Genomic DNA, 22390 nt, shown 5'->3' with positions numbered 1-22390 from the left:
TACGGTTCTTTAACTCAGAGTGTACAAATGGACTCTTATGGGTCCGTGACGTGGTGATATTAGTAACAGTGCATATTCTTGCTCCATGCTGCTGACACTTGGGTTCAATGAATACACTAAACATTGGCAGTACTACAATGGCATTGCATTGGCAACCTTGATAAAACAAGCGCTGCCAGATTTAAAGTCTGACAATTCTATTATTATTAGGGTGGCTAATAAAGAGGGTGCTGTCGTAGTACTCAATATATCGGATGTAAATGAGTGCCACAGAGCATGATACATTCTATACCAAACTTACCAAATCAAACCCAAGTGGGCTATTTAAGACTACAATGAATGCCAGCTTACAGGATTTCTTTCATTCTCGTGATATCACAAGAAAATCACACTCGTGTGAAGTGAGGGGCGCTCATTGTCATACATCATCATACATCCTCACATTCCATCACTTTTGGCATCCTCACTTTCTCACCTCATTATCTTTTTATGTATACATGTATGTACTCTGGCACCACTGCCATATCAAGCACAAGTAGTCATTACATCATACGCTGGCACGGCACATACACATCAGACGGCGACCTGGACGAAAACTATTACTTGCACGCTCTGCTTGCGCAAGTTATTATTCTACTTCCCACTTTGTTCTCAAGTGTACAAATGGACCCATAATGGGTCTAACTCTGAGTCTGAGTGGACAGTTGGAACCAAATGGACCCTTGCAGGTCTGTAACTCTTTGAGTGTACAAATCGACCCATAAGGGTCTAACCATGAGAGTGTACCGTTGGAACCAAATGGACCCTTGCAGGTTTGAAACTCTTGTGTACCAATCAACCCTTATGGGTCTGTACTCTGAGTGTATTTGACATTAAAGTTCTCAACGGGCCCAAAAATTGTGGCCCGGCCCGACCCTACCCTAACTGGGTCGGCCCGAGGCTCGGACCGACCCTAAAAATTACCATAATGTTAAGCCCGAAGCCCGACAAAAGCCTGACAGAAAGAAAAGAGAGGGAAAAAAGCAGCACTAAATTGCTATTTTTATTATAATAACACTCTTTTAAAAAGATGTATAAAAAAGAACAAAATTGCGGAAAATCACCAAGCCCGAGGCTCGGCCCGGCCCGACTAATAATTTTTGGGCCCGGCCCGGACCGAAAACGTCGGGTCAGGCCGGGCTTGGTCGGGCCTGGTCGGGTTCGGGCAGAGTTTGAGAACTTTATTTGACATTATGTACAAGAGTCGTTCATGTTCTTTGGTTAAGCTGCCCTCTTGTGGATGATCCAAGAATGACCACAGAGAATATAGAATTTGTGGATGGGTAGGGTTTTACAAATGCTGTTTATGTGCAGGTGGATGCGGGTGGTGTACTCCTTTATTGTCTCCACCAGGCCGAAGGCATGGGGGGAGAGTATGTTTTGCACTCCGTCCGTCCGTCCGTCCGTCCGTGTGTCCGTCCGTGTGTCCGTGAGCAGCTAATCTCGGCCACCGTTAACCCGGTCGATGCCAAATTTTGCACACACACTCCCTGGATGCCAACGATGAACCTCTGCCCCAAACTTTCCAGAACGGCCTGTTATAGCGCCACCAGGAGGCCGCTTTGTGCAAAACAAGTTTTTGCACAGTACACCTACAGATTTTGTCCAAACATCACGCAAATTGGTACACAGTCTCTCTAGAGCCATTCAACGAAACGGGTCTTTCAGATTTCTCAGACTCCATCCTGATTGGTTAAGATTGGCTTCCAAAGTGCTCAGTTTCAAACAAAATGCTGCAAATCATGAACACATCGCGTGATTTCCGTGAAATTGTGCACGCACATTCCCACTAGGCCGAGGAAGAAATGCCACATGAACAATTTCAACTCAGCCTCAAGGTGGCGCTATAACTGGCCGAAAGGTGTTTTTACCTCTAACTGCACGGATCTGTGGATAACTTTGTATGCCAACTCCCTAGAGGCCTGGAATTTTTCACATCTGCTCTTTATAGCGCCACCAGGAGGCCAACATATGTAAAACACATTTTCTATTATTACTCCTTCAGATTTTCTCCAAATTTCACGCAAATCGGTACACATGATCTCCATAGTCATGTGATCAAGACAGGTTTGTTTGATTTCTCATATTCCATCCTGATTGGCCACGATTGGCTCCTACAGTTTTCAGGAGTAGCCCGCTTTGTACAAATCGCCACAACTCCTCAACGCAGCGTCCGATTGTGATGAAACTGTGCACGCATATTCCCACTAGGCTGAGGAAGAAATCCTGGTGGAGACCTGTGCCCAGAAGGGCACTTTTTCTAGTTGTTTTTGTGTTTGTTTTTCAAGTGAAGCACATTGAACTTACCTGGTATTAAATTAACTTGACAACATCACAATATACATTATACAATATACTATACTGTACATCTTGATTTGTGTCAAATCAGTATTTATTTGACTTGTGGTCATCAAACAGTGCATTAATTCTGCAGTAGTGGAAAAGCTGAACAATAAAATACAAAAAGCCAAAAACCAATGACTTGTAATATGTACAATTGTAATGAACGCTGCCTTGGCTAAAAATCCTTTTAAAAGGAGAGGTGCTCATTGAGAGATGGAGTTTGTATCCATGTGAGAAAGAGATGAGTTATTAAACTACCAAAAATGTATAAAAACACTCAATCAGGTACTCAATCTCCCAAGTTTAAAATGTAACCACATGAACCCTAGCATTTCTATTCTGGGCATGTCATAATAGGCGATATTTTGGCAAAAGCTCACAACATGAATGAACACGGTGCAGCAAAAGGCAGCACAATTGCGAGCTTGTATGTCGGCTATTTTTCAGCAAAGATATTACGTGTAGAGGGGAAAGTATTAAGTAAATAAACAGCCTTGGGAACCAACGTTCTTGAGCCATGTGGCCCATAGCACAGGAATCTATCTATCTATCTATCTATCTATCTATCTATCTATCTATCTATCTTCCTTAGCGTGAGGCAGCTTGATGTACAAGCAACTAAGCAAGCACACCCCCTCGACATGATGTACAAGTACACCCCCTGGACACAGTATGGACACAGGGACTTACCCCCAATCCAATCCTTGATGCTGAGTGCCAAGCAGGGAGGCTTTTTTTTATAGTCTTCATGACTCATCACATCATGAATGACCCAGCTGGGGATTGAACACCCGTCCTCCCAATCTCAGGGTGATGCGTGGGCCCACAATATGCGGTGCGGGTCGGAACGGTTTCGGGTAAGCTTCGTGTGGGCAGGTCGACCCACGCATCAATGACCCAAACCCGACTGAACCGTGAGTTCGTCCTATAGTGGGCAGTGGGGCACACTAACCACAAAGCCACTGAGCAGGTATTGTGGAAAGTATAGACGCCTGGGGGACCCCGGTCAGCAAAATATATTGGTTTAAGTGGTTTAAAAGCCTTTATAAATTTGGCTGTACCACCAAGCGTACCCAGCGCATGTCGGCAGCCACATAGCTATACTTTTTTCCAGTAGTTGAATTTCCGGTACTTTCTTTCTGACTTGTAGCATGAGTTGGCAGTGAGTGATTCTCTTCTCCTTTCTGTCCATCCATCAGCTTGTCAGATGTTCGAGTGTGTTTTCTTTATCTCATGGTAAACATGCGTGTATGAGGAGATACAGGCATTCCCCACCAACAGCCACAGTAATTCAGACTAACATTCATTTGAGTCGCTCTTGTTCTTTTAAAGGCAAATAAATATCACAAAACAAAAATCCCCCAGACTCAGTATTCTTTAAACTTCGAGCGAGTGCAAATGGAACCAAATGGACCCGTGCACGGTTCCATTCGGTTCCATTTGCACTCTCTCAGAATTTATTAAACTTTGCAAGACGCCATAGTCTCAACCCTGTTGGTCCCCCGTTGATCTACGAGTTCTCCATCTAGCTTATTCTTTATTCAGACCGGTTCCACTTCTTCAGCTCTTGCAGCTGCCCCAGCTGTCGACAAGACATTTCGCCCACCGTAATCCATCTCAATACATTGTATAATAACATCCGCTAGACCGCTACACATCCGTTCAGGTGTCAGTCCAGAGGAAGTCTCTGTTGCCTAGCACGCTGGCCAGTTTGAGGTTGAAGGGCTGGTAGAAGTCCCTGAGCAGGTCTCTGGTGGCGGGGAGCATGGGCCCCAGGCTCCGGTCTGCCGCCCGCCGAGTGTTTGAAATGGGCCTCTTGGTCAACGCTGCCTCGGCGTGCCCTGTCGACCAGTGGAGAGGAGAAAGAAGACACTGACATGAAATGGATACTTCATATTATAAATTAAGATGTACTATTTCAAGCCGTTATCCACTTGGTTTTACTCAAAGCACTACTTGAGTGTGATTCGGTGTGGTTCACGTAAAACGCTAATTTGAATGTGCCGTGGATGTTTTGCGCTCACTGATTATACAGTATATGATGTGAACATACCAACTCCCAGGAAGTCAAAGACTGTTTTCATTGTCAGTCTATGGTTGGTTGCATAGTCCTCAAGACGAAGAACTAGAATCTGCTCCCTGTGGAAGACTGCCAGCCAGTCCAGTAGGAAGACAATGTACATACCCAGGCTCAGTCTTACCTGTGGAGGCAATTCAAAACTGTCTTCAACATCATGTCAAATGGTTCATTGGTATCAAATTGTCCCGTCCCCCCAGTCCCCCCCTGATAAGCACTTTACAATGTACTGTAGGAGTTGAGGCATTCAATTTAGTTTGGCCACGCTCCAGAGATAAATATAGTGAAAATAGAAGATCTACAATCTCACAGATTTGTGCCTCTTTCTTATATTATTTGACAATTTGGCCATTGTTTGACCAGTTAGTTTGTTGATTACTTGTTACTCACCTACTGTATACTCCTAGAGAGAACAGCATTTTCTGTCTGCACTAATGTCGTGTTGCCTATAGAGGGTGCTATAATACAAGGGTACCTTCCTGGTGAATGTGAAAGACTATGGCTAATTGTTTTCAATGTCACAGCCGTTGATTCGTCATTTGAATAAACACCCCAGCCCACTTCTCAAAGATTAATGTAGTACACTGTTATTAACTAGGCTTTGTCAATTTCTTGCATAATGCAAGAAACTGCAAGAAACACTCACGCAGTGAGTGGGGGACAGAAGCAGCCAAAGTCACTGCAGTAAAAGACTGGCCAGTCACCCAGAACATTGGAACAGCTTCCTGGGCCTGGTTCATATCACTGTTCATGTAGGACTTACACCAACTGACACATGCAGTACAGTAAGGGATAGGCGTTCCTTTGGGATGAGACAAGGAATGCCACAGGGCCTTTCATCAGCGGCAGGAGATGCTCGCACAGAGTCTGAGCTGGGTTGCTTCGCACATGCTTTGAGAGAGATTGAGATAAGTGCATAAACTGACACAGGAAGCGTTCACTGATGCTGGGATCTGCCGGAAATGGGCCCTGCAGGCAGGCCAACCAGTGTTCTGCCTTCATGGAGAAAGTGCCCTTTTTATGCCTACGTCAATTCTCGCATATATATCTCTGCTGCCGTATTTTCAGCTCTGGGTTTAAGGAGAAACAAGGGAACTGGTGCATGTGCTCAACTCAGTTTTCAGAGTTTGATGGGCGCCAAGCCAAAAGGCACAAAATAGCATCACTCAGTCAGCACTAGCAAATGCCCAACACTTTTAATAATGCAAAGCAGCCGAAGGAAACTGTCCTTTCCTCAGCAGTTCTGAGACATGGGTGAGAAGTCAGATTTTTAGGACATGGCAAGAACATCTAAATATCTCATGCACGTCACGCCCCAAAGGTGTGAACTTGCTAGGTTCGGTATTGACAACTTAATCTGTGAAAGTTCTTACGGCTTATCTATAAATCATTATCATCCATATTGTGTGTGTGTGTGTGTGTGTGTGTGTGTGTGTGTGTGTGTGTGTGTGTGTGTGTGTGTGTGTGTGTGTGTGTGTGTGTGTGTGTGTGTGTGTGTGTCTCACCAAAGCTTAGTGCTGCTTAAGGTACTGGACAGAAGTGGACACTGTAGTGTACACTGTTGGTCATCAGGGCAATATCTAAATGTGCAATGTTCTAACTGTAGCCATATTGTCTCGCTATAGCATTCATTCAAACTCTTCTAAAAATATATATATATTTTACTCTTCTCCTTTCAGCCCTTTTTGATATCTTAAAAGACCATGTGGTTTAATTTCACAAGTATTTTTGTTTGTTTGCATCCATATTGTTAATCAAACATACATTTAAGTTACATGGATTCTCATAATAATGCATAATTATTAAATTTTTCGTATATTACATAATTATGTAAATGTATGTTTCAGATTCTGCATAGTTTACTGGGAGATATGGTTAATGCCTCCTGCCATACTGTTTTTTGTCGTGTTTGGGTTAAAACAAAACAAAAAATGCATTGATGGAATGACCTTTCAGTTTTTTAGAAAAATATTTAAAAACATATATATTTATAAATATATATATATATATATTTAGCCTTAGCCTTTTATAAAGGAGAAAATAAAGAAAAAAATAAACTGGAACTGGAACTGACCGGCATGGAGTTGGAGAGCGTGGTGTTGTAGACACAGAAGTGTAGGGAGCTCTTAGACACACAGGACTGAAATAAGCGTATAGACTCAATTACTTTCAGGTGGAAGTCCTCCACTGACTTGTTGGTCATCTTAAAGTACAGGTAGTCAGAATACAGCCTGTGAGCACAGAGTTATAGAGTGTTATAATGATGGGTGGGAGATTACAGGATCACTAAGGGTTGTTTATAAGTTTATGAGGTAACACATTATAAGAGATACATTAACTACTAACCACTTTAACCCTGGTGCAAGGGGGGGGGGGGGACATTTTTAAAAGAGCAGATCTGATGAAAATGTAAAAACGAAATGATTTGAAAATACAAGAAGCTCAAAAAGCATCACGCAAGTTTGTATTTTTGGTTTGTTTCTGTTTTGAATCAGAAATATAGCATTTTTTTGGGGGGGGTGTCTCAAAACAAAATGGTGATGTATTCCAATGTAATCTAAGTGAAAAATGCATGCCCACTTAAAGTAAAGGATCTGTGTGTGCTTACGCAAAGTGATGCATCCATGATGATTCATCTCAAAGTGAAAGAATAATGTATGGCTGCACAAAGTGAAAGAGTATTGTATGGCTACTCAAAGTGAAGCAGTCATACAGTACAGTACATGTACTGTATGTCTGACTATTCAAAGCAAAAGAGTGATATAAGCCTACTCAAAGAAAAAGAGTGATGCATGCATGACTACGTAAAGTAAAAAAAGTAATGTGTGATGTGTGACGTTTTCAAGCAAATCCCTTAAAAGGTCATGCAAAGTGTATTTCTCTACCACAAAGACATTTACTATGCTAACAAGCACAGCCATGCATTACTGGCACTGTAACGACTATTTCCTGTATTAGCAGGGAGCTGTCAGTGGGCTGTGTGAGAGGCTCCGTTTGAGGAGGTCTTATGAGGATCTGTATCTTGCCTTAGGCGTTAGTTGAGAATAGTAGTACCTTGAGCCCAGTATTTTAGCTAGGTACCTCCTTCTTATTATTATTCCGAATATCTATACTCACAATATAGGATGCTTACTGTATGATATATTTAGGATATATATATTAGGCGTATTATTAGTATATTCTTGATCTACTAAATCTGCTCTAGTGCTCTGCTCGCCATACTTTACACAGGGTGATCTAAATCTGCTCTAGTGCTCTGCTCGCCATACTTTACACAGGGTGATCTAAATCTGCTCTAGTGCTCTGCTCGCCATACTTTACACAGGGTGATGTGACATCATGGCCTGACATCACGCTGTCGACAGTTTCCGTGACAACAGGCACATTGCAAAAACGTTTAGGATGCCAAAATGACGTATACTGTACGTACAGTGTAGCCAGTCGCGTCTTCTACCAAGAGAAAGGGGACATACCCCAGACCCCCTAGCAAGTTCATCTGTTCCCTGCTCACACAACCTTCCCACATTATTCACCCCTAACCAGTTTGCATGCCTAGATACGGTTAAGTGGTTAAAGGACCAAACTGATGTTAAATCCATTGACTACAAGGCAGATCCAACACAGTAAATATAATTTTACAGCTCTGATTGATTTCTGAGGTGCTCACGGAGAAAAAGGTGATATAAAAGTGTCCGTGGTGCTCCTGGATCCAGCGGGATACAAAACACGAAAAGACGATGATCCACACACTTGGAAATGTAAAAGAGGAGAACAGGCTTTATTAGTTACAATGCCAACATGTTTCGACCTGAGGTCTTAAGACCTGTCCTGATAACGGGGAAATTATCTATGATTACCGGTATGTACTATATAGCCTACCGCAACAACTGGTAGTATGTCTGAAGCTATGAATAGACAATAACGTGTTGACACCAGTATGGTCCTTTAACTGACTTAACTGAGCTTGTTAAGAACAATATTCCTCTGAGGTATTCTGGAATGTTGAAAAATGCATGCATGTTTGTATATCCTGTGTGTTGAGCATGATGTCATTTCTGTTTGCTAGAGATTCAGCTTAAAGCAGCACTTCCATTTAGAACACTTTCCATTAGCCTAAGAGCAATACAGAGTACGGCCAGAACTAGTTTGTTGATTCAGAGTTGATTTCTGTACCTCTCCACTGGATCTCTGAGGATGACGATGATTTTGGCATTGGGCTGGACTGCGTGGATGAAGTCCTGGGCCAAGAGAGATGGCTCTATTTCCTGCTCCTCAACGTGGAGATAACTCCAGGCTTGATTGTCCCACATAGTGGATGCGCTAGCTTCACCTGACAATTAATTGTCAAATGTGGAGTGATGGAGTTTGGAAATATACAGTTACAATGGGATAGAGCCACATACGTAGCAATTAATGTTATAATGTTAATGCATACAGCAGTAATGTTAAAAAGCTCAGATGCAGATCGACGAAGACATCGTGTAACAGACATACTGTTGTGTCAGACACAGAATTGCATTTGGCATTGAGAATAATACTTGCTTTATAACTCTGTATGAAACTACACATTTTATTCCAGTGTTCTATATACTTTGTGTAGCATCAGATACACTAACATAGTATATAATGTCAATCTGGTGAACATTTTAAACAAAACTACAAGATTATTGCTTGTCTACTTTGTTTATACCACTTTTTTTTTTTTTTGAGCTAAATAATTTCATGACTATCTTCAATGCCGTTCTTAAGATTAATAATATTTAATGACATTATTTGTATGTGTTTTACTTCTAGGACAAGCACATCTTTACGATCTTTAGTATGTCTTCAAGCGGAGGGGAGAAATATCAGTTCGTTTAAAATATCTGATCTACTGAGGTGCTGCTGCCAATAACAATGAAGAAATAGTGACTGTGATGGTAGACATGGAAGTTCTTTCTGGATATTATGGGTTATTATGGTTTTCTGGTTACAAACGTAAAGCTCTGAATGCCTATTTTAATGCAGAGGTTGTGACAGCTGTTGCCTGAGCCCAAAGTGTGCCGCTAAAGTAGGTGTGACAGGTTTTTGATTGTAGGAGACACACACTAATTGGACTGTCTTCCAAGGCCAAAGAATGAGACTAACAAACTTTTAAACCGAATAAAATCCTCCTTTAGTCCCTCCTAAATTGACTATCTGCATTGCTGTGCAGCTTAGCTTGGTGCCAATTAGCTGGAAATCCACTAAGGAACTGTGCATGGAATGACAATACAGTTAAAGGGAAAACATACAATCCGGTTCAGGCTCCTCTCTCTGGCTGCACAAAGGTCCTGTCAGCGCATACCAAATAAAATCAACAGAGACATCCATTAACGGCTGTGTCAGTAAGGCTGTCCTTCACGTGTGTTTACCTGTGATGAGCTGGAGCTTGCTATGGTCTCCAGATGAATTTCCTACCAGGCCTTCCTCAATGTGATAGGCCGCCAAGTCAAATAAGTCCAGGTAATCTTCCACAGGAAAACGCTCCTGGAAGCCATCTTTAAAACGGATATACCCTAAATCACAAAGACAAGGAAAGCAAAATCACCCTCTCGATTACTTACTGCTTCAATCATTCACCATTTCACCTCGTAAAAAAAAGAGAAACTCAAAGTTCCAAATTGTACATTGATGAGCCTCTGTCTAACTAACAGTTTCGTTTTTTAACCTGAATCAAAATGTTTGGCCAAGAGGGTGTGGGTAGTTGCCTGGCAATAACATGAACAATAATACTTTGTTTATGTACTCACATACTTTGAGCATGTCTACGTGTCTACCGCCTACTGTAGATGGTAGAAATTGCAATCAGTGCCATGTGTGTCGGTAGGCAAAGGAACTGACAACAGTGCTGGCTCTGAAAACCACTAAATTTGTAGCTTCACATTTCACAGCAGCACTAAGTACAAGAGGTCTTGGTCCTCTCCACCACCCACGCAGCATACCAAAATTCTTAACCGCTTGCAGGCTTAGGAATATATCCACAGAGATAAAGACTTCATTTTCACGATACAGGAGTGCTCATTATATAATATTTCTGCTTGGATTTTATTACTATACCAAGATATTGGGCCCTATTTTCATCAGTGCTAAACCCCTTATCCTTAAACTTCTTTGACTCTTTTTTACTATTTTGAAAAACACAAAATTGTATAGCCAATCTACATCAGCACACTGTCTTCACTTATTGAGCAGCAGTTTACTTCAGCGTGACAACGTTTCGGTATAAACGACCTTCATCAGGTATCTGTCACTCAACTGAAATAAACTGCTGCTCTATAAGTGAAGACGGTGTGCGGGACCTCTTTTTTCTCATGATTGGCATTCGTTTGCTGGCTCCGACGCACCTGTCCTTGTGGGACTTTTCTCTACAAAAGAAAATAGTAAAAAGGCCAAAAAGTTTAGGGATAAGGGGTTTAGCACTGATTCAAATGGAGCCCATCATGTCCATAAACTTTATTTTATAAAACTATTCTGCGATGATGTGTTTGTAAACGGCTGTCCTGTGTACTCTAGCAATGTTTTTTGGAGCCTACAGCATATGAACAACAAATAACAAGTCAGGTATTTATTAGTATGTGCAAATGCACATGATGAATCAACGTAATTGGTTTTGAATTTTTGATTGGTTGGATCCGATTGCACATTTTTCTGGATTTTTCTGTCACCTTCTCTTCTGCTCTTATTTGTAAACCAAAAAGCATTGACAGAATATTATGACAGAATAGTTCCTCAGATAATATTTTTGACATAAACTGAGTCAACAAAGGAAAAAAAAAGACTAACCAAACCGTTTCCGGGTCCACCAGTGTGGCTCTTTCATCGTGGTGAACTTGACCTCTGGATGCAGCTGCAGTCTGTGAAACACGTCGGTCGTGCCACATTTGGGCTGGCCGATAATATAGAAGTAGGGCAGGCAACGCAGACGATACTGTCTACCCTCTCTGTGGTACAAGTGTCCCTGGAAGTTAGTTTTGAGAGAGTCACAGACAGTCTTGAAGCTCTTGGAGCGAAGTGTGAAGCGGTTCTGCCTGTATGGATCCACGTCCACTTCCCCAGAGAATTCCTCGAGCCAACAAGGGCTCTTGACGTTGGGCAGGAACCGGTGAGGTATCGCAGAGAACAGCTGTGAGGTGGGAAGATAGGAAGCAGAACACTTGTCATGGAACCTTTGCATATATGTAACCACTTTAAAATAATTATCTCTTTAAAAATGAATATATTTAATTATTAAGAGGACAAACAGGAGTCGTACTGTCTATTTCCCACAGACTTACTTGGGAGTCTGATGCAGTTACCTCCCTCTCATCAGGCACCTTCCTGGGCATATATTCAAGTTTTGAATCAATGATCTTCGCCAGCAGGCTAATGTCTACATAATTCTTTTCGGAGGGGAGTTCAGACACCACAGTACTTGTTGGGAAGACCACGGGCCTAAGCTGGAAGGGTGAAGGCGGGAGCGGCAGTCCCTTCCTGTCCCAGGTCAAGATGTAGGAAGCCATGATTAGGAAGGTCAGTGTCAGACCTAACAGAAAGCTGACCACTTTGACCTGTGTTATGTTCTTCAGATTATTCAGTGACCACACAGGGAGCCGCGGCGTAACCTCCGGGGCTGCAGAAAGGCTGTAGTACTCGGCCCCAGGTGAACAGCGGAGGCCATACTTGCTGTACGTTTGGAGACAGCCCCCATACTTAGAGTCTGATACTGGCATACTGACATGGGGTCAGGGTAGACATGTAGAAGATGGAATGGGAAACTCAGCGGGGAGTCGGTCTCAGGAAGCAGATCAATGGCTCCTCTACAGAAGACTTGTGTCACATGTGGGGAAATACTAAAGCCCTTGTAGGTCCAGATGTCATAATATGCACGCTGTAGTTTGTCTCTATCGCTGCCATCTTGTGGTTCCGTGTTCTCCGTAGGTCTTCCTGTGAAATCAAATACATATATTAAATGTCATAAACAGTTGTTAAAGCACAAGGCGTGGCCATTTATTTTTGTACTATCTGCGAGATTTCGTTTGAGGTGAATCTCACATTGGTTTGTTATTCTTAGACAAGGGTATATTTGAGGCCACTTTGTTCCACTTGTGAGGCAATGGTGAGTGAATAACCAAAAGTGTGCGAGGCTCACAGAGTGTGAGGCCTGCTTCAGGGAAATCCCTTGCTTTGCCATGGGCGCTATATACTGTAGCACACATGAAGGCGAGCTCTACTAAGAGTCTTTCAAGGACAGCATAATAGTTAGTCTGTAATTCAAAACTAAAAACACAGAGTCACTCTTGGTGAGCTAAAGCACCATAGAGGGTTGTGGGGTTTTTTTTACCTGAAAATATACATTTCCAGATGAAGGGTTTCGACTTGGTGCCAAGTATGTATTGATACAGGTGGACGAGCAGTATGGCAAGTGGATGTATTTTCCCCCCTTCCCACCATGTGGATATACGAAACCAGAGATGATTATTTCTAGAGCTGTGCTCTGATGAATTCCAGACACTGAACTGTAAAAAATCTTTAAGGCACTTTCCACACACACCTCACGTATCACATTTCTCTTCCGTACTTTTTTTTTTCTAAGCTTGTTCAAAGAATTAACAATCCCTCTGGACCCTGAAATGAAACTCAATTGCTGTGACAAGTACCAATAGGGCCTGTTAAATTGAAGCCACAAGATAATGTTGTCCATTGAATTATTTATTATGTATAATTTCTACAATGTATAAGCAGTGTACAGTAATGTGGTAACCTGCTTACTATTCAAGACGAGTTCCGTTGTAGTGTGTAGAGTTAGGGTCCCTTAAAATGTATAAATAAAACTGTATTATAATAATAATATTGACTTATCTCTTTTTAAATAAAAAATCACACTTGTGTGAAGTGAGGGGCGCTCTTAATCATCATACATCACATTCCGTGCTCAGCCAAATAAAATCATCACAAAAGTCATTCCGGCCAATCACTTTTAGCGTTTTCACTTTTCTGCCTTCAGTTTTGTCTTCAATATGTAATTTGCTAGTTTGCTCAGCCAATCAAATCATCGCTATGGGGTGATCAGCCAATTACAATGTTTTTTGTGTTCACACAAACCCGGAAAGCTGGGCATAGGAGGGGCTAGCGCCCCTCAAAATTAAGATCTAGTATATAGGCATGTTACTTTTATGATGACCACCTACAAGGCCGTCTGGGCCCCACTGTGCCTTACCCTTTGTGTCAAACTTTTTAGGCTTTTATTTTTTTATATTTTTTACACTATTTTGAAAAACATTTTAAAATAGTTCAAATAGCTGATCTACGAACTCACAAAGTGTCGATGTGAGCTCAATGAGGGCCCGGGTAGGCCCTTTATACCAGACTTTTGAGTTATTGAATACTTTATTAGCAGTTTGCAGAAAAAAGCACAGGAAATACAGTTCAATACAAGGTCTGCTAAGAGGATTTAAACCCAAGAAAGCCTATGACTTGATTTCATTGGGGTCCTTTTGTATTCAATTCATCGAAATTGCTGCCCCCAACCCGGGACCAATGCAAGCAAGTCGGGAACAATACATCTCTCTCTCTCTCTCTCTCTCTCTCTCTCTCTCTCTCTCATATATATAATATATACACACACACACACTACAACGGAACTCGTCTTGAATAGTAAGCATGTTACCACATTAATTCAACTTACTGCATGTCTGGAACATTTCCATTCAGGTAGACACAATTCTCTGGCTTCTGACACTACTATATCTACCCATGGAAAGAATGGCTGCTCATGACCAAAATCCCAAATTGTTGGAGACATCAGTGAGAGATGGGAGAGGACAAACTGTGTGAGCCACGGGTCAAGTAATAAAAAAGGAGCAGAAAGATATAAAAGATGAGAAAATAGGGTGAGAGAAAGTAACTTTAGAGGACCTCCTTGGTCTATGATTGATTGGTGGTATGAGTAAAAAAAGGCACGTCAGATTGACTTAATCACATTCCAAATAAAAATGTGGATATATTAATATACAGTATAATTATTATTGTTGGTACTGCGGTTGTGATCTGATATGCTGCTCAGACGTCTTTTCATCCAGGGTTGTTTTTCTAGTGAGTTGGGAAAGAATGGTTTAAAGTAAACGAATGCTGATTTCAGGGGAGCCCGATGGCCGACTGGTTGGGGTGCGTACCACTTGGGCTCTGATGGCTGACGGTGAGTCTCCGATTTGATTCCTGGGTGTGTGGAAGCAGAAACATTGTATCTCCATATTTCAGTAAATGAATGCCCTTCTTCATCATGCAAGAGCTCACACCGTGTAGCGATGACACACGTGTGAGCTTGTAGATCTGCTATTTTCACTACTTCTTTTTTAAATAACAATGAAAAAGGAAACGTTTTGGACATGCAAGGTTTCAACCCGACAGGGGAAGTGGTTTAAGTGGTTAAAAGATGTTACAATAAGACGTATTGGGAGTATGAATCAGTGTGTAGGAGGATGGCGGTGCATGGAGAGGTTATGTAAACTGGTGAAGCACGTGGAATGGAATCCCCATTTTCTCTGTAGGCTCAGAGGAATCTCACAGGGGGACAATCGACACAGAGGCAAATGCCAATGCGCTTGCAACATACCGTCGCTGTCGGGCAGAAACCTTGCATGTTCAAAACCATTGCTTTTCAAGAAATGGAAACACAGAACCACATGTTCCACTTGATCCATTGTAGTTATCGTTTAGATAAGCGAGCCCTTCTTATTTGTTTCTTATGTATAAAACCCACAGAAAGATAACTTTCACTTTCACTTTAAAAAACTTTCAAACATTTTCAAAAGTTTTGAAAATTGCTGAGCTTGTTAGATCTGCTATTTCGTTTTCTGTGACTCTTGTACAACATATTAGGGCGTTCATTTGCGAAACATGAAATATGGACAGACAGGTTTCTAACCCATTCTGAACGGGCACCCATTTTGGTGCTGGCATCATGTTATGCTTTAGCTATTGAAAAATAGCAGATCTACAAGCTCATATCGCGCCACCGAGTGGCGCGATACGAGCTTGTAGGTCTGCTATTTTTGAAAAATCGAAGAGCGACTGACATTTCTAGAATCCGATCTCAGGTCAGAATGGGTTAATCAGACCAGTGTGTGTCCAGTGGAAAACCTCGTATGAATCTGATCTCAGGTCAGAATGGGCTAACCGGTGGCAACGATATTCACATAGTTAGTTCACCACCTACAGTACTTATCCAAGCATTTATTCACAGATTTATTTTACCATATTACACAATGTTTTTGTGGTTTCAAAGTCCCTTATGAAGGCTATGTGAAGGTTGTTGCAATCAATGTGAAACTCTGCATCTCAAAGAGGATTCCTTGCAGTCGCCTGCATTATTCATTAAAGTTTGTGGTGTTAAATTGGGTGCATGTTACGCAATTACATGCTATGTACACATACATGCTCATTGACACCAACAGCAATTCGCTCTCTATCTCGGTCTTTCTCTGACACACACACGCATACAAGGAAACAAGCGCGCGCGCGCACTCACTCACTCACTCACTCACTCACTCACTCACTCACACACACACACCCTTTCACTGTCATATTCCCTTTGTCTTGTCTCTCTCTGGCATGCACACAGTACACACACACACCCACAGTGAAACAAATGACTATCCCCATGCTGGTACTGTATGTGATGCACACCTCAAGCATCCATATTCAAAACATGCTCTCATTGGGGATTCAGACCTATGTCTAATGCAGAGACCGATCAATTGTGAAACCTGAGCGTGAAATTGGTTCCACAAAATGTGAAAAATGTCTTCAGAGGACACGTATAAGAGAATGAACAATAATGAATTATGGGGAGAACAGAAACAGGACTGAATTTTGAATGTCTGTCTGTCTGGTAGGACTGACAGCAATAGTAACAGAGGATATGTTGTAATGGAGATTACAACATATCGTCTAGTCTAGGGCGGAAAATATAGATTCCGATATTGTGATATCATCTGGGATTTTGCATATTGTTATATATCGTGATATGACAAACGTATTGTCTTTTCTTGATTTTAATCACTTTGGGCCCTATCTTGCGCCACCCTTACCCCTAAACTTATTTGCCATTTTTTACTATTTTAACCCATTCTGAACGGGCACCCATTTTGGTGTTAGCATCATGTTATGCTTTAGCTATTGAAAAATAGCAGATCTACAAGCTCATAGCGCGCCACCGAGTGGCGCGCTATGAGCTTGTAGGTCTGCTATTTTTTGAAAAATCGAAGGACTGACTTTTTTTTTAATCTGATCTCAGGTCAGAATGGGTTAATCAGACCAGTGTGTGTCCAGTGGAAACCTCGTATGAATCTGATCTCAGGTCAGAATGGGTTAAAAAAACATTTAAAAATAGTTCAACTAGCCTACTATCTACATCGACACATTGTGAGCTTGTAAATCGGCTATTTGAACTATTTTAAAAGGTTTTTTAAACTAGTAAGAAATCACAAATAAGTTTATTAGGGATAAGGGGTAAGGGCCTTTGTGTCTTATTTCATACTTTCAGAAAATTCAAACTGGCGTTTCTGGGGTGAACATTTGGCGAAAAAGCATACCGTTTCTGACTGCAATAGTAGCAGAGGATATGTTGTAACGGTCATTACATTATCCTCTCGTGTCCTCAGTTTCAGTCAGTTGCATCCTGCAACACTCAGCCCTTAGTTTTAATCACAGAGATTAAAATAGCGTGCATTTTGCATCCAAAAATACAGTTTATAGTTAAGGGACGCAATAAAACAGCGACCTTTGCATCTTTCAGTCAGTTGCATCCTGCAACACTCAGCCCTTAGTTTTAATCACAGAGATTAAAATAGCGTGCATTTTGCATCCAAAAATACAGTTTATAGTTAAGGGACGCAATAAAACAGCGACCTTTGCATCCACGGGATGCACTGTACTACTGTACTGTTTTTTTATTCTAGTTTATTTTGCTAGCTTTAGTGATAATAAACATTTCTTCTTCTGTTTTCTACATGAATATAACCAAATTATAACGATATAAAATGAAAACGGAGTTAAATGCTGCAATTTGTAAAAATGGCAAAATATGACTCCTAACGTCGTTGAAGTGGGACTCATAAAATGTCCCTGGGACTCATCTAAAATAACATCCCTGCATCCCGGAACTCATTACATTGAAAACCTATTTACATCACTGAATCACATCTTCATATTAATGTCTTCATAAACATAAGCTGGCTCTGTACTGTACACCCTGTGAACAGCTCTTGGCAGTGCATGAACAGAGGGGTCATTTGGTAAAACCCCATCGATGGGGGAGACGGGCGACGTCATGTTGTGAAGAGACACTAAGCAGGAGAACGTTTCTCAACAGGGGAGAAATAAGATCATAAGTAATCTGATGGACAACACTCAACAACCAGTTATATGGGAAGGTATTCGGCCCGAGGGCTTCTCCCCGTTACAGTACTTGACACAGAGACATTTTTTTATGAAATCTTGGCAGGATATGCTAATGCTCCCCGAGAACTCAAAGTTCTCAGGAAGCAGGATTCATCCATCTCATCGTTGCCGGATTTGATTTCCATTCCATCCGCTAGCTTGCATTTCATCCCCTTTGCCGAGAACAGAGGACAAAACCCCGGGATCGTTTGAGTTTTCCCGAGTCTGTCAGAAGGGAATGAATGATGGATGACTACATCAGAACCTGATTCCCGAGTCCATTCTGCAATCGCCCTACTTGAGCGATCGTGACAGCTGGAACTCGGGGAAACAAATCGGAATACGCTCGGCGTGTTCACTCTCTTCTGAGAGAATGTTCCAACGGTGGAGTCTGTCTTCATCAGGTCACCACAGTCCACCTTGGGGAGCAGATGGGGAGCAGATGTGCTCCTCAACTCAAGTGTGTGTGTGTGTGTGTGTGTGTGTGTGTGTGTGTGTGTGTGTGTGTGTGTGTGTGCGTGCACTCACATCTGTGTGTCTGAGTCTTACTTAAGCGTGTGCATACCTACGTATGTGTCTGTGTATGTTTTGCAACTTTGCATGCTGTTTCTGTCAAGGGTCATGTCAGCGCTTTAAAACCACCATAACAAGCAGACTGAAGGTGAAACATTCGGCTTCTGTTTAACAGTTAAATGTTGAGCCAAGACGAAAGGTGGTGGCAGGGTCCGGGTGCAACATGGGTGGGCAGCGGCCACATAGGGGCACAGTGATAAAACAACGGTATGGTGGACATGGTATTTACACACATATTTGTTCAGTATACTGTACCATTCATTACAACCATATAGAGAGTAGCAGTCCCCTTTCAGAACGACGAGTGGCCCAGGAAATGATTCCCCATTTTGGGCATAATAATTAGAAAGAAGAAGGCAGGGTACAACACTTATTGTCATGATTTTTCACGGGCCGAATTGGCTTTGTCCACGGTGTAAACGTCTTTAAATAAATACTTTTTGAGAAGCCTATGGGGAAAATGAATCATTTTCTGGGCCACTCATCGTTCTGAAAGCTGGTGGGACTGCGACGCTCTGTACACTATACAGTATATAGAATAAACATGTCTTATTAACAATAACAATAAGGATTGTTTTATTTTTTCTATAATTTTTATCCCACGATTTTGCAACCCAGTTTTTTTTCACCCAGTGCCAATTACACCCAGTGCCAAAGGATTGTACTGTGTGGAAATGTGCTTGGAGTTGTTTTTTGATTTATTGATATACTGTTAATAATAATAAAATGCCTCGCCCTTGACAGTGCACTACTGTACTGGTTTAAATATAATCATCTTAAATGCAAATGGATGAGCAGTGTGCATTACATTCTGACCAAATACTTTTGAACAGCAAGGGTGAGACCTGACCAACTCAATAAAAGGATTAAAACTAATATTTGTTTACTCTATAACTAATATTTGTAAACACTATAGTTTCACATCATCTCAGTTAGCAAAACAATGCAAAAAGAATTGCTCAGATTGTGCTGCATACCAGTCCAGTACACAGTGAGATGGGATGTTTATGTTTTTTTAAATAGCACCCCTAGTGAATGACCTAAAATGGCAATAATACTGAATGACTGACTCTTATTGTTGGTAGAGAAAGAAATCATTTTTGGAACAGTCAATTAAATCTGAGCAGGGGGGTCTTTCTGTCTGATCACATGCTGCTTATCGACTAAGACTAATCAATGGCTCCAATACACAACAAAGCTTTGGTTGGTAACATCATAGCTTGGTCCTATACTCTCTTGGTGTGTCTGAAACATGTTGTTTCTTGAACTGAAACCAGTATGTTTGGCTGTGGGTTATGTTAAAGCGCTTGGAGACACAACTTGTCAGTGCAACTTATTTGATATACTATGTGATGAACTGTGAACGAAGCTTGTTTGCACACAAGTCACTATACATGTAGCTACTGGCTTGCTATTTCTGTTTACTCATGAACGCCAGGGGTTCCTCAGATGAGTGATATAAGCATTTAAAAGGAATAAAACCTGCAACCTGTCACTAACTAGTAACTACTGTAATGTGCGGTGAGATTTATAAAGGCTAAATGTGCATTTGCGGTGAGAGTTTTTAGGGTAAGTCACAGCTTTGTGATTATAACTATAAATATGGTTAATGTCAGGCATACCAATACTAATCCTGTTTTCCCTTTACGTTGAGCAATGCTTAATGCACTTCAATAGGATGTAGCACACCCTGGCTTTTCCTGAGGGCACAGGTTCACATAAACATGCCCACAAAGCAAATCAAAAGTGATCATAGCCAGGTATGTTATGAAAGGGACTTCCCGGTTTAAAGACATTGGGCTCCATTTTCGTCAGCGCTAAACCCCTTATCCCTAAACCTCTTTGCCTTTTTTTACTATTTTGCAAAACATTTTTGAATAGTTAAAATGGCCAGTCTACAAGCTCACAACGTGTCAATGTAGATCGGTTAGTAGTTGAACTATTAAAAAAAAAAATCAAAATAGTAAAAAAGGCAAAGAAGTTTAGGGATAAGGGGTTTAGCGCTGACGAAAATGGAGCCCATTAATTTTGGCAAGAGCTGAAATCATGAGAACAGGATAGCGAGCTTACTGATTTAAATTCTATCCCATGGATAAAATCGTCATACTATATACTTTGTCGTATTAAATATCTGCAAGCTTTCAATGTGTCGCATTGGAACATTTTAAAAAGATTTTCAAGATTTTCACCTATAATGCCCAAAATAGGGACACACCTGGTTGAAAGCGGTTAAATGTAACACATAAAAACATATGTTTTTGCACCTGGCTGCAAAGTGTTAGATAAGATGTCATTGTGATGCTTTCTGCGACTCAATGACTCAACATAAATAAATGTATTGCTCTAGGCCCTGCAGTGTTAGCTTTCACTAATGCACATAATTCAGAGTGCACCTTAAAACTGAACTGTCACCACTTTTTTAATAGCCAGCAATTAATAAAGTATTAGGCCTAGGAGTAATGGCACTATATGACCCATGATGAAATATTGGAGCGTTATGATTTATGAATGCACTATGACTCACATTGTACATCGACGGTCTGGTCTTCATGTTATTGAGTACAGTATAAACTGCGTCCACTTTGAGTGGAAGTTCGGTGAATTGTCATCATCCCAGGCAGGCTGACCGTTTTCTCTGCGTATCTGTTGCAACAGAAACAAACACAAAACAAATTAGCATCGTTCTGTCCTCTCCTCCCACGTCCCAAATGTTCCATGTTACAGAATCCCTTTCTTCCTGCAGTGGTGGACCCCCAGAGTCAAGTCTAAACAATAACTCTCTCTCTCTCTCTCTCTCTCTCTCTCTCTCTCTCTCTCTCTCTCACTCTCCCGACCTTCTCTCACTCTCCCCCACCCGTGCTCCAACTCACCCTCTCCATCTCTCTCATACTTTTAACATTACCTAAGCCGCCTAATGTAATGCCAAGAGAAGCACAGCTTTGGCGTCTAAGCAGCTCCAGATATTTCGTTCAGCAAACTCGGGGGCAACCTAAAACCCACTTCCTGTCTGCCCTGGAGGAAAATCTCCAGGGCTGCAGGTTGCAGGCTTGCTTGAGATTGGGTATGGGTGTGTATACAAGGTTCGGGAGTAGGGATCGGTTCCCACAATTTACGTAAGAATATGACGTAAGAATATGTTAGCTCCTCTGTCATAGTGCTCTTCCTTTTGCCTCCAATACACAATAAACATAAACAGTTACATCACACACTCCCCAGCGCCGGTTATTTCGATTGCTCTAAGGGCCGATTCATACTCCTATTTTACCGCTGTTTCGGCGCTGTAGTGCCGAAATTATTTCGGCTCGTCAGAAATTTTCAGTAGCACTGAAGAGCCGACTTTAGGACAGTACCCCTCCCCCCCCCCCCCCCCATTTATTCGGCTCTAAAAAAATCGGCCCTATAATATGTCAACAGTAGGCTACTTCAGAAGTTGGCCAGCGCAAGTCCACAAGGGATGGGTTGATCTAAAGGTCATCTCTATACCTGTCAAGTAAGACACCAGGCCCACCAGGTCCCCTAAACAAGCCAGCGGGGGGAGGGAGGGAAGGCGGACAGGAACAGGAAGGAAATGTCAAACGTAAACACAGGCGCAGTACCACCTGGTATGTTGACATCAGTCAGTCAAGTTCAGTCTGAACCACCTGATGCTGAGTTGGGGGGGAAGGGCATCTTAGAATTTAATTCCTAAATCTGAAATAACATAACACTAACTGACAGAATGTAGACCGCTTTGTGAGGCTAGTAATATCACAATAAACAGAATAATAAACAGCATTCACATGTGTTTATGTTTGTGGACTTTATCTTCGCTACATAAAACAGATCCTGGTTGTGGTTCCATCTCTGGTGGCGGGCCAAGAAAGTGTGTCTTACCCCCCACTCCCCAAGGGAATGACACTGAGATATTCTGCAGCTGTT

At 41.8% G+C, this 22390-nt stretch overlaps 1 protein-coding gene across 1 annotated transcript in view; it reads right to left on the bottom strand.

The window, feature by feature from the left end:
• Positions 1–3091: 3091 nt before the first annotated feature.
• The window catches only part of LOC310865632 (carbohydrate sulfotransferase 15-like), a 20622-nt gene continuing 1323 nt past the window's right edge, over positions 3092–22390 (bottom strand). Inside the window, exons 2-9 of the mRNA XM_083774809.1 lie at positions 20997–21115; positions 11755–12403; positions 11264–11603; positions 9853–9996; positions 8633–8789; positions 6534–6690; positions 4436–4583; positions 3092–4223 (exon numbers count right to left, since the gene is read on the bottom strand). Coding sequence (XP_083630935.1) covers positions 4045–4223; positions 4436–4583; positions 6534–6690; positions 8633–8789; positions 9853–9996; positions 11264–11603; positions 11755–12189 — 1560 coding nt within the window. The 5' untranslated portion in view covers positions 12190–12403; positions 20997–21115 and the 3' untranslated portion in view covers positions 3092–4044. The remainder of the gene's footprint in view (positions 4224–4435; positions 4584–6533; positions 6691–8632; positions 8790–9852; positions 9997–11263; positions 11604–11754; positions 12404–20996; positions 21116–22390) is intronic.

Source organism: Protomyctophum parallelum, assembly GCF_964188405.1.
Source record: "Protomyctophum parallelum genome assembly, chromosome: 10".
In the NCBI taxonomy this organism is placed as follows: Eukaryota; Metazoa; Chordata; class Actinopteri; order Myctophiformes; family Myctophidae; genus Protomyctophum; species Protomyctophum parallelum.
This window is presented reverse-complemented; position numbering and strand designations above follow the sequence as displayed.